Raw genomic sequence first — 13,443 nt, 5'->3', positions numbered from 1 at the left:
TCCCCCCGTCGCAGTTTTGCCATTATTCATATGTGTGCTATGAATGCTTTAAAGCGAGTGGATGATTCAGATTCGCAGTCCACCCAAGCATTTTTGAAAATTATGCAAAATCTTGATGAGCCATATGCTTCATTCATCAGTCGCCTTCAGACAGCCCTAGATCGACAGATAGATAATTCTACTGCCAAACAAGAGTTACTTATAAAATTGGCTTTTTCCAACGCAAATCAGGACTGTCAAAAAATTCTACAGCCAGTCGCTAATAAGCCAGGCGTGACATTGGCTGAGTTTTTACAACTCTGTAGAATTGTAGGAACAACCACTCATAAAATGAATATGCTTGCTACTGCTATCACTGCTTCATTATCGGATCCTAATTCCGCATCCACTTCTCCTCCCGATGCTTTCTCTGTAACACGCAACGGCAATTGTTTTAACTGTGGCAAGCCCGGACATTTTAAAAATCAATGTCGCATGCCAGGGGGTGGGGCCGCTCTTTGTGGCCAAGCTAGAGGTCCACCTCCCTCATCTAAGCCACAAACCATCTGTCCTCGCTGCCGGAAAGGCTATCATTGGGCTTCACAATGTCGTTCTAATCCTTCTCTCTCTCAGCCTTCGGAAACTAATTGAGGGGTCTTCAGCTAGCCCCGCCACAAAGGCTGAATTACCTGCCACAACATTTCCTGTGGTGCTGTTAGAGGATCTTGTGTATGATGATCCTGGTGCTGTTTTTACTCTTCCTTTAACTACAACGCTTTTCAAACCTCTGCCTCCTTCCACACCTGTCTTACTTATTCCCAATTCTTCCCTTACCATAGAGGGTGTGGTTGCTGCTCCTTACTTATATGATTCTTCTGCTCTTAATAATCTTGCTTTGGCTGCAATAGGGGATCGTTGCTTTTCTTTAAAAAAGGGGACAGTAGTGGCTACGCTTATAATTTTGCCTCTTTTTGAACCTCTCTCCTTGTTTGCATTACAGCAGCCTGTCCAAGCTTCAAAACCCCCTCTTTCTGTCACACTCAATGGTCGCATTTTTGATGGTCTGATTGACACCGGTGCAGACGTTTCTGTTATTCGTTCCTCTGAATGGCCCTCTTCTTGGTCTCTCACAGAAGCTTCTTCAGTGCAGGGCGTAGGTGGGGCACAAGCTGCTAAGGTCAGCTCTCATTGGCTTTCTGCTTCTACTGAGCATTCTACCTTAACTGCTTATCTTAAACCCTATATCCTTCCTCTACATTGCAATCTCTGGGGACGTGATTTACTCTCTCAATTTCAGGCTTATATTCAGCTGCCATAGTTTTTCTATCTAAATGTCTATTTCTCCTCTATCCCTTACTCTTAAAACCTCTCTTCCTGTTTGGGTGGATCAATGGCCTCTCACCAAAGAAAAATTGGAGGCTTTACATCTTCTTGTCCATCAACAGTTAATAGAAGGACATATTGAACCATCCACCAGTCCTTACAACACCCCAGTCTTTGTAATTAAAAAGAAATCTGGCAAATGGCGCCTCCTTAATGATCTTCGAGCCATTAATTTAATTATTCAACCCATGGGACCACTGCAGTGTGGCCTGCCTAATCCTAATTTGATCCCAGCTGGATTTGATCTCATAATAATAGATTTAAAAGACTGTTTCTTTTCCATACCTCTGGCACAAAAAGATAGGATCATCTTTGCCTTTACAGTACCAGAGCTTAACAACTCTAAACCCACCTCTAGGTATCAATGGAAAGTTCTTCCACAAGGTATGCTAAATTCACCAACTATGTGTCAATTTTTGTCAATGAGGCTCTGCGGCCTTATAGATCTCAATTTCCTAGTTTTCTTGTATATCATTACATGGATGATATCTTAATTGCTGCCGATGGGCCAAAGGGGACGGTCCAAAAACCTTCCCGATCCTCTTGACCACATTAGCAAAAGCAGGGTTACATATAGCACCTGAAAAAATCCAGTCTCACTACCCAATGCAATATTTAGGCCACAAGGTTTTAGCTTCCACAGCATCTCCACATATTCCTTCACTCACACTTCCCCAGCCAACCACGCTGGTCCAATTACAGCAGTGCTTGGGGGTTATTAACTGGGCTCGACCATATCTTGCTCTAACCACACATATGCTATCACCACTCTTTCAAGCACTAGTAGGATTGAAAAATCCTGCAGATAAGGTCTATCTTTCAGATCAGCACCTAGAAGCTTTAAAACAAGTAAACACAGCCCTAGCCACCCGATGGGTAAACCGTGCACTCACAGACACACCACCTTCTCTTGCTATCCTTTCCACTCATCAACTACTGACTGCAATAATTGTCCAAATATCAGATGCAAGAAATCTTCATATCTTGGAATGGCTACACCTACCACACACTCCAAAAACATCTATTTTTACTAGAGCAGCGCAAATGGCTTCTCTTATAGAAAAAGGGCATAAGAGAACCAAAGCCCTGATGGGAATGGATATTTTTACATTGTATATTCCTTTTAAGATCACTCAATGGGAACCTCTTTTTCAGACTTCCACAACACTACAGGACGCGTTGGAAGATTGGTGTGGCCAAGTGTCGTGCCACCTTCCCTCTGATTCACGACTGCAGGTGTTGCGGACAGTTCCTTTTGTTTTACAATCACCTTTTGTCCAACAGCCATTGAAGGAAGGCTTCACTGTATTTACTGATGGTTCAAAAAATATTGGAGCATGTACATGGTACGAAAATGCTCAATGGCATAAACATTTAACTATTTCACAAACATCAGCACAACAAGCTGAATTAGCTGCCTTCCTATTGGCGTTGTCTCTTTTTTCACAACAACCTTTAAATGTAATATCTGATAGCATGTATGTTACCCAGATGGTTGCTCATATTTTCGATGCATATATCTCCCCTGTTACCCCTCCCTCTCTCATGACACTTTTTTTGCAGCTTCAGACCCTGTTGAAAAAACGAGGGAAACCCTTATTTGTAGCCCATATCAGAAGTCATCAGCAATTGCCTGGATTCCTAGCAGAAGGCAATCATATGGCAGACGAGGCTTGTAAAATTATGGCCTCCTCTCCCCTTCTCCAACAGCCTTCACCTGGGAGAGTCATGATTATTTTCATCAAAACAGGAAAGCCCTAGTGCGACAATTTGGAATTACATATCAAGAAGCCACAGCAATAATTCAACAATGTCCAACATGTAGCTTGCAGGCCAAAGGTATCCCTGAAGGCGTTAATCCTAGGGGTACTCAAGCCTGTGATACGTGGCAAATGGACATCACTCATTATCCTCCCTTTGCTCCCTGGAAATACATTCATGTATCAGTAGATACTTATTCAGGGTTTATTATAGCAACATTGCAAAGAGGAGAGGCTACCAAAAATGTTATTAATCACTGTATTCGATCATTCGTAACGTTGGGATGTCCAAAAATTCTCAAAACAGATAATGGTCCTGCTTATGTCAGTTCTCCCTTTGCTGAGTTTTGTCATAAATGGGCCATTATCCATAAGTTTGGCTTGCCCTTCAACAGCCAAGGTCAAGCGATTGTGGAGAGATCGCACCAAACTTTGAAACAAGCCCTTGATCGGCACTTGGGGAAAAAAGGCCAGGCCCCCGAACCTCCCAACGTTGCAAAATATTTTAAATGTTTGTCTTTACACTCTTAACTTTCTCAATCTTACTGGCTCTCCTCCTGCCACGGCGGCTTCTCGCCACTTCACCAAGCCAGTAGTTCCCTCTTCCCGTCCTCTTGTCTATTTCAGACAGCTTCCAGATCCTGCGTGGAAAGGTCCTGCACAGCTCATCACCTGGGGAAAGGGTTACGCTGCTGTCCAACTTCCTGATCGAGTGCTTTGGGTTCCTGCTCGCTGTGTCAGACCTTACCATGGCAAACCTGACTCTAACTCTAATCTTTCTTCTGATATCGATACTTCCTGTCTTTTCTCAATTTAGGGCATCTCCTGATGCTATTTTTGCTTTCCTTGCTGACACTGTTACCTTTGTTTTTAAAGATAATCTCCTTCCTGCATGTAATTATGTTTTCCAACACAACGGTCATTTCCTTCCTCCTACTTCTGACATAACTGTTCACTATTACTATTCTCCTTGTTTAATATTTTTAACTATACATGTCACTCCGCTTACTATAGGTTCCTATTCTTGTTTGGGGTTTTTCCACAATCACACCTATTTCAATCACACTGTTCTATTGCTTTCCACTCCTTCAGTGGCATCTCCTCCACTATCCTCTGTTTTCCTTACATTGCCCTCTCTAGCTAATTCTGAGCCACCTTTTCCTGGAGACAAACTACGATGGCATCTTCGTTGCTGCTTTCCACCTTGTGATGTCACCAACTGCATATGGCATCATTCATCTTCCTGGGTTCCTGATCGCTACAAACCACCTGTTGTGCGAAGACACCACCTCATCTATGACGACACCCATCGCAAGACTACGGCTCTCATTCGAGCTCGCCATCTTCGGTATCCTGCCTTCATCGGTGACAGCTCCATCTCTAAGCAGCCTGCGTCTCATGCTATTCCACGATTTGGCTATCGTCGCACTCCTCGAAGCATACAACCATCCTCTACAAATGAACATCAACCTCAAACTTATACCTGGACTATCCTTGACTTTCAAGGAAAAATTTTAAATACCACCACTAACTATACTCGATGGCCATGGTTTCCTCAGCTTTTCATGGATTTTGCTGAAATGGGAACAGGAGTCGAAAAATTCGCAGACAAAAAATTGCAAGCTGATACATGGGACAAGCAAGGCTCCTGCTCTCCAGCACCTGCTGACAACTATAGACTATATTTTTGCCCTACCCACAGTACTGGCACTTCTCGTTCTGCCTGCGGTGGGGTAGTTGACAGATATTGTAAAAAATGGAGTTGTGTGTCCACAGGTCATATCTGGTGGGAAGCACCTACCAAAAATGACTATATTCATATTACCCGTGCCCAAGCACAGCATTCCTGCTCTTCATGGCCTTGTTGTGGACAAAGAATGAATCCACTCATAATCACTTTTACTGCACAAGGAAAGACACTTGCAAAAAAACAATGGATGGTTGGGTTTACTTGGGGAGGGCGTCAGTGGGATGGTCAAGGAGATGAAGGGAATGTTTTTACAATTCGCCTCTCGATATCCATGTCCACTTACGATGTTGGTCCCAATCCCAATTTGAAATCAAACTTTCTACAAAAACCCAATATCCAGGTGAATCCATTAGTACAGTTGGTCAATTCTTCTTTCACATTGCTAGCAACTACACTTAATGATTCATCCAAAACTGATCAATGTTGGCTTTGCTTATCTGATTTGCCACCATTCTACGATGCAGTAGCTTCCAATGAACCCATTAGTAACTCCACCAGCGACACACAATGCCGATGGAATACTTCCTCCATCACTATCACTGACATAGTAGGTCAAGGATGTTGCCTAGGACACATACCTGCTAATTACTCCCAATATTGTCAGAATGTTTCATCTGGGTATCACTGTAATGTATATCTACCAAAAGAAAGATCAAATCTTAACATTGGAGGCTACGGTCCTCTATATACCACCTCCAATGGCAATATCAAGGCTCGCCTCAAGGGACAATTCTTTATCCCAGGTAATAATTCTGTATGGGCCTGCTCCACTGGAGCCATCGCTTGTGCTCATGGTGATGTTCTTATTGCTCAGGGATCCTTTTGCATTCAGGTAAAATTACTCCCAAAGATCACTTTTTATCCAGGGTCGGAACTTGTTAATGAACTTGAACCTCCACAATTCCCCCTTCGTCAGAAACAAGAAGTCATAACAGCTGTAACACTATCTGTATTGCTGGGTCTTGGAGCCGCAGGTGCAGCCACTGGGGTAGCGGCTCTAGCTGTTGGTCATCAACAGTTAGCAACCCTCAGTTTACAAATAGATGAAGATCTCAAACGCATAGAGACTTCAATTTCTGCTCTCCAAACTTCTCTCTCATCTCTAGCTGAAGTGACTCTTCAGAACAGAAGAGGTCTAGATTTGTTATTTTTAAACAAAGGGGGATTATGTGTAGCAATAAAGGAAGAATGTTGTTTTTATGCTGATCATTCAGGAGTTGTCAAAGATTCTATGGCTGAATTACGTAAACGTTTGAAGGATAGAGAGAATGAACGACAACAAGGTCAGCCATGGTATCAAGGCATGTTTAATTTTTCTCCCTGGTTAACCACTCTATTGTCTGCTCTAATAGGTCCTCTTGTGCTATTGCTTCTTGCTTGTACTATTGGTCCATGTGTATTAGGACGTTTAGTTACCTTTTTGAGGGATCGTTTGAATACCCTTGATAATGAAGTTAACAATACTCAAAAATCGGTTAGCTTTCTCACATCTATCATTGCATCAAAAGATCTTGCCAAAAAACCCTTGCTGGAATGGTCCTCTGACCTAGAGTCAGAGGAGGAAATAGACACTATTAACTCCTTTTCTCCCAAAGAAGTTTTGTTAACTCTGCCCAGCCACGATTCGGGGGATGAGGACTTTTCCTCGTATGAGTTGGTTCTGCAAGGCATCAACAAACCGAAGGGTTTGTTGCCACCTTATGGGACTACTCGGGAGGAGAAAGGACTCTACCTAGAATCATGAGCACAAAAATAAAGAAAAGGAGGAATTGTGGCTATCCTGCTTTAGCTATTTTGCCATAGAACAAATCTTGCCTAGCACGTACACCTCTCAGGGCAAATTCCACTGACAGGACTGAAACTGACAGGATTAACTCCAAAAGTCTGTGTCAGCTAAAAACTGTGTATTTGGTATTAAGACATGTTTACCTGAAAAGTATCAGTCATGAAGTTTGCTCCTTGTGTCACGTAGCTTGGTTTCAATGATTAACTCTGTAACTTCATTGTTTCCTGCAATCACCCCGCACCCCCGTCTTTGAATCAGCACAATAAAAGAGGACAGCGCAAAGCAATCGGGGCCGCCGGGACAATTCCATCTGCCCCAGGCGCGATGTGTTTCCTCACCTAAAGAAACTATTTGTTTTGTGTCTTTTTCTTTGTGCTTTGGCACTCACCCTTGCGAGGGCTCCGCTAAATTATTTCTTGAAGGGAATTCAGCAACAGACTGGAAAATCGAATCAACGGACCGGTCGCTCGACGCGACATATTTATATATATATTTTTGGAACAGATGAATAAGTTGAAGTGCTTGTATAAATAATAAAGATAAAAATGAAGGTTTCCTATCCAGTCTAGGAAACAGTGCTCACCTCCATTTCCTAGTGAAGGGAGCCAATATTGTCCAAAAAAATTCTGTGGTCATGTAGCCAGCATGACAACATGTCAAAAAGGCACACGGAATGCTGTTACTTTCCCACTGAAGTGGTACCCATTTATCTACTTGCATTTGCATGTTTTCGAACTGCTAGGTGGGCAGGAGCTGGCACAAGGACAGGCGCTTGCCCTGTTGTGTGGTACTTGGGTCTCAAACTGCTAACTTTGTGTCTCAACTGAAATGTTTAAAACAGTTCTTACCACATCACAACAATTGAAAAGTGTGAATTCTTTGTGGGCAGTGTAGTCCTGTTCTGGGGAATGTAAAGTCAATTCAGGTCATACAAAAATTTGATGTTGAACAAAGTATTCATTCATTGCCACATAAAACATCAGTAGCCCCCTCTTCTGAATAGCTGCCCTAAAAATAAAGTCTTACTTATATTGCCTTAGGATCAAATTAATTTTCTTCTGGTAATGGGAAGCAGTCAGAAAGGAAAAAATTGGCTTCAAGCTTATAACATGTCAAAAAAAAAAAAAATTGCCAAAGAGAGTAAGAGAGGAAAGGAGAAGACCTGTCAATCTTCTATGAATGTGTCTATTTTAAAAAAAGTCCTCTTAATAAAAGAATTCTATCTACTTAGTTATTTGGTATTCCAATAAAACTTTTCTCAATAGAAGAGCCAAGAGAAAATATAGGTTATTTTGGATGAGATAAAAAGAAAAGGAGAATTTAAAAAAAAATCTCCAGGGAACATAAATATTTCTCACCAAATTAAACATTTAGAGCAACAACTGTTAATATTAATGGTAAAATAGATGGAAATAAAAATGAAATATGCAAAGCAAAATGATTTTGAATTTGCAAATAAACCAGAGAAATGCTTGGTGTACAAATTAAGAAACAAAAAAGAAAACAAAAACAATACTGAAATACGAATTTTAATTTATTTTTTTATTTATTTGATTTGTCAATCGCTTACAAGATAATAGGTATAAGTATATACATAGTTATGAATACATGAAATGGATACATATAAGAAAAATAAAAGAAACAATAGGACAGGGATGGTAGGCATGTTGGTGCGCTTATGCACACCCCTTACAGACCTCTTAGGAAAGGGGTGAGGTCAATAGTAGACAGTCTAAGGTTAAAGTTTTGGGGGTTTGGGGAAGAAACCACAGAGTCAGGTAGAGTATTCCAGACATTGACCACTCTGTTGCTGAAGTCGTATTTCCTGCAGTCAAGTTTGGTGCGGTTAACCTTGAGTTTGTATCTATTGTGTGCTCTTGTGTTGTTATGGTTGAGGTCAATGCCCGGAATGCACTTCCTGACTCTGTAGTTACATCCTCAAACCTCCACTCCTTTAACCTCAAACTATCCACTATTGACCTCACCCATTCCTAAGAGATCTGTAAGTGGCATGCATAAGTGCACCATCATGCCTGCCGTCTCTGTCCTATTGTCCCCATTTAATCATACCTATTTTCTGTATTCTTACTCATGTTTATACTTATACCTATTATTTTGTAAGCTATTGACAAATCAAATCAAATCAAATCAAATCAAATAAATAAATAAATAAATAAATAAATAAACAAAACTTCAAGAGGGAGATTACTGTGTTAATGGACAATTTATTTATTTATTTTTATTTATTTATTTATTTTATTTATTTATTTGATTTGCCAATTGTTTACAAGATAATAAGTATAAGTGTGTACATAGTTGTGAATACATGAAATGGGTACATATAAGAAAAATAAAAGAATAAGAGAAACAATAGGACAGGGACGGTAGGCACGTTGGTGCGCTTATGCACGCCCCCTACAGACCTCTTAGGAAAGGGGTGAGGTCAATAGTAGACAGTCTAAGGTTAAAGTTTTTGGGGTTTGGGGAAGAAACTACAGAGTCAGGTAGAGTATTCCAGACATTGACCACTCTATTGCTGAAGTCGTATTTCCTGCAATCAAGTTTGGTGCGGTTTACTTTGTATCTATTGTGTGTTTGTATCTATTGTGTGCTCTTGTGTTGTTATGGTTGAAGCTGAAGTATTCACTGACAGGTAGGACATTGCAATGTATGATTTTATATACCATGCTTAAGTCAGACCGAAGACGGCGTAATTCAAGGTTTTCTAGTTCTAGAATTTCAAGTCTGGTGGCATAAGGTATTCTACAACGAGTAGAGGAGTGGAGAACTCTTCTTGTGAAATATTTCTGGACTTTCTCAATTGTGCTAATATCAGATACGTAATGTGGGTTCCAGACTGATGAACTGTATTCGAGTATTGGTCTAGCAAATGTTTTGTATGCTCTGGTTAGTAGTGTGATATTACCAGAGAAAAAGCTACGTAGGATTAGGTTAACAACTCTTAATGCCTTTTTGGTTATGTAGTTGCAGTGGGCTCTAGCACTTAGATCATTAGAGGTGAGTATTCCAAGGTCCTTTACAGAGCTTGGGTCATCAACGAGTTCTTGACTATTCAGCTTGTATTTTATTTTCTGATTTTTTTTGCCAATATGTAAGACAGAGCATTTATTTGTTGAGATTTGAAGTTGCCATTTGTTTGACCATTCTGATACATAGTCAAGATCTTTTTGTAGGGTAGCAGTATTGTCTGTGGTATTGAACAGCTTTACATCATCAGCGAAGAGAACGCAATTGCTCTTAATATGATCACAGAGGTCGTTTATGTAGAGTATGAAGAGAGTTGGTCCTAGAACACTGCCTTGGGGACACCACTATTGACAGGTACTGGATTTGATAGGACACTTCCGATTTTGACCATTTGTTGTCTGTTTGACAGGAATGCTTCTATCCAGTTATTCAGTTGTCCAGAGATACCATAGGATTTTATTTTTAGGAGTAGTTTGTCGTGTACCACTGAATCAAAGGCTTTACAGAAGTCTATGTAGATTGCGTCTATTGCTTTGCCCTGGTCGAGTTGTGTCGTCCATATGTTTTTGCAGTGTAAGAGTTGTAGATTACAGGATAGTTTTTTTCTGAAACCAAATTGTTTATTGGAGAGTAGGTTATTTGTCTCTAAGTGGAGGATGATGGATTGGTTAATAATTGATTCCATAACTTTACAGGTGACGCAGCATAAGGAGATAACAAAAAGCCTTTCATTGGTATTATCCCAATTTGTATCATGGACATGATATTCCCATTGAGAAAACAGGTGAATATTTTAAAAAGTTACCACAGATATGAGAGAATATACAGTTTAAATTTACCTTGTGTAAATGAAGAGAATTTTTATAAAATGATGTAGCTTTGTAGATGTCACCAGAAAATTCTCTAGAATGTACAATGTTTTTTTTCAAATTTATACTGGAAATGAAAACACAATGTCTACATCGAAGACCTCTCTGGGATAATGTTATCCTTGCCAGGTTGTTTAGAAAAGGAGCATGCCAGAAGTACTAGCATTACATTATTGTAAGGTTACATTAACAGAATATTGTAAATCTGAAAGTATGTTTCTCCCCCATCACCTTTACAACCTAAAAAATTAGGGAAGGTCTCATCTGAGACCTTTGATATTCCCACATTCCTTCTGTGGGCTAAGTTACCACTTATCAGACTGTTGCACTGGCTGCTGTTCTTTCTGCTCTCTTCCAAGGTCTTTCCCTCCAACCATTACAGGTAAAGATCAGCCCTCTTATTTCTCACCTCCCCTACTCATCTGATCCTGACATACCTTTAATTATTCTTAACTTTTTGTGATTGTAGTAGATATAAATGCAACTAAAATGCTGGCTTCCACTTCTTTATTATTATTTTATTATTATTTAATAGAGTACTACTATTTGTAAGACCATTTCAATTTCTAAGAATTTTTTTTCTTGTTTTTCTGGAGACACGTGAAAATTGCTCAATCTCATTCAAAACAAAACATGAATAAGGAGAATTATTTTACCAACATCTTCAAATTTCAGTAGTCTTAAAACCTAGAAATGTTTCAAAGCAGTGAAATTTAAGATCCTTCAAATATGTTGGACAGCAACTTTCATTTACCCCAGCCAGAAATTAAAAAAAAAAAAAGTTAACTACATTTAGAGGGTGCCAGACATGAGAAAGGCTATAGTATCTCCTGAGAAATCAGCTGGTTTTTTTTCCACCAGTATCTCCCATCAGAAATATTCTAACTGGACCAAGGTAGAAAAGATACAGCTGCCTGTGATCAGTAGAAAACAAGACTGAACATAACCCTTAGAAATCAGAAACACTACTGGAATGTTTATTTGGCTTTTGACCTTTCTCAATCAATTTAGTAGGCCTCTAGTTATATTTTTCAAATTGGATGTTACAGGTTACTGCTCGCTTATTTCCCTCTTCTGACCTGGCCTCCATTGGAAGCAGCAAAAGAAACTATTTGCTTTCCATTCAGCTTCCTGTCTTAATGAGGAGCTGGACTTCCTTAGCAAGTATGCCAAGTTATCTCAGGCTGCATAGAAATGCCTGCTTTCATCTGTCGTTGTTTATTTATTGTTTATTTATTTTATTTGGTTTGTCAATTGCTTACAAGATAATAGGTATAAGTAAAAACATAGTTATGAATACATGGATACATATAAGAAAAATAAAAGAAACAATAGGACAGGGATGGTAGGCATGTTGGTGCGCTTATGCACCCCCCCTACAGAACTCTTAGGAAAGGGGTGTGTAGTATTGTGTGGGTATCTATGGAACATACTATAAAAAGGGCATGGTAGGAAAATGATTGAAGCAGTAAAAAAGCTAGGACTAGAAGACCTCCATTGTCCTTTCCAACCTTATTATTTTATGTTTTATATTCTATTTTCTATGTTCTAAGTTAGATGAATCTTTCCAGGCATGAATCATGCCAGTCCTCCATAGCTCATTCATTGCAACCCTTGACATATACATTGTTTTCCATAGGCTCCAATTCATGCTCACTGTATTCAGAATGGATGGGCATAAGGAATGCTTTTGAAGCAGGAGCTCTGTTCACATCTTCATAAATTTTGAGTACTATAATGTTGGGGTTGTGAAAGAAACTCATAGCAAAAATGTCCCACTTTCCTCTGAGCTTAAGGATGCTGAGACTGCAAAGAAGGCACCACCTACTGAGTTCTGAAGAGATTGTGACCATATTGTAAATCTGCGCTGGATCATGGAAAAATCTTGTGAATATCAAAAGATCATTTACATGTGCTTCATTGACTACAAGAAAGCTTTTGAGATGAGGTGTTAATCACGAGAAGCTACAGAGAAATTTACAAGATCTGGGGGTATCAACACCTCTTGTCAAGTTTATTTTTTTTATTTTTTATTTGTCAATCACTTACAAGATAATAGGTATATAAGTATATACATAGTTATGAATACATGAAATGGGTACATATAAGAAAAATAAAAGAAACAATAGGACAGGGATGGTAGGCACGTTGGTGCGCTTATGCACGCCCCTACAGATCTCTTAGGAAAGGGGTGAGGTCAATAGTAGACAGTCTAAGGTTAAAGTTTTGGGGGTTTGGGGAAGAAACTACAGAATCAGGTAGAGTATTCCAGACATTGACCACTCTGTTGCTGAAGTCGTATTTCCTGCAGTCAAGTTTGGTGCGGTTAACCTTGAGTTTGTATCTATTGTGTGCTCTTGTGTTGTTATGGTTGAAGCTGAAGCATTCATTGACAGGTAAGTCATTGAAATGTATGATTTTATATACCATCCTTAGATCAGACCGAAGAGGACATAATTCAAGGTTTTCTAGGTCTAGAATTTCAAGTCTAGTGGCATAAGGTATTCTACAACGAGTAGAGGAGTGGAGAACTCTTCTTGTGAAATATTTCTGGACTTTCTCAACTGTGCTAATATCAGATACATAATGTGGGTTCCAGACTGATGAGCTGTATTTGAGTATTGGTCTAGCAAATGTTTTGTATGCTCTAGTTACTAGTGTGATATTACCAGAGAAAAAGCTACGTGGGATTAGGTTAACAACTCTTAATGCCTTTTTGGCTATGTAGTTACAGTGGGCTCTAGCACTTAGATCATTAGAGACGAGTATTCCAAGGTCCTTTACAGAGCTTGGATCATCAACAAGATCTTGACTATTCAGCTTGTATTTTATTTTCTGATTTTTTTGCCAATATGTAAGACAGAGCATTTATTTGTTGAGATTTGAAGTTGCCATTTGTTTGACCATTCTGATACATAGTCAAGAACT

The 13,443-nt window shown here is 39.6% G+C and overlaps 1 protein-coding gene across 1 annotated transcript; it reads right to left on the bottom strand.

The window, feature by feature from the left end:
- Window positions 1-8,298: 8,298 nt before the first annotated feature.
- LOC148131180 (uncharacterized) lies at window positions 8,299-12,368 on the bottom strand. Its single transcript, XM_087959967.1, has 4 exons — window positions 12,344-12,368; window positions 12,141-12,247; window positions 9,264-9,915; window positions 8,299-8,529 (listed from the first exon to the last, which is right to left on the bottom strand). The coding sequence occupies exons 1-4, from the start codon at window positions 12,366-12,368 to the stop codon at window positions 8,348-8,350; spliced, it is 966 nt and encodes a 321-aa protein (XP_087816093.1). The 3' UTR covers window positions 8,299-8,347.
- Window positions 12,369-13,443: the final 1,075 nt, after the last annotated feature.

The sequence above is a fragment of the Notechis scutatus genome, chromosome 3 (assembly GCF_049901735.1).
Source record: "Notechis scutatus isolate UNSWTSFEM ecotype Mainland chromosome 3, rNotScu1.2, whole genome shotgun sequence".
In the NCBI taxonomy this organism is placed as follows: domain Eukaryota; kingdom Metazoa; phylum Chordata; class Lepidosauria; order Squamata; family Elapidae; genus Notechis; species Notechis scutatus.
The sequence above is the reverse complement of the archived record's forward strand: the minus strand, read 5'-3'. Positions and strand labels throughout refer to the sequence as shown.

Coding starts and splice junctions, on each gene's coding strand:
- LOC148131180 (XM_087959967.1), bottom strand. CDS start 12,368: ATGGTCACAATCTCTTCAGAACTCA. Junction 12,248..12,343: donor CACAATCTCTTCAGAACTCA/GTAGGTGGTGCC, acceptor CCAACATTATAG/TACTCAAAATTTATGAAGAT. Junction 9,916..12,140: donor TGGAGCCTATGGAAAACAAT/GTATATGTCAAG, acceptor GATCATATTAAG/AGCAATTGCGTTCTCTTCGC.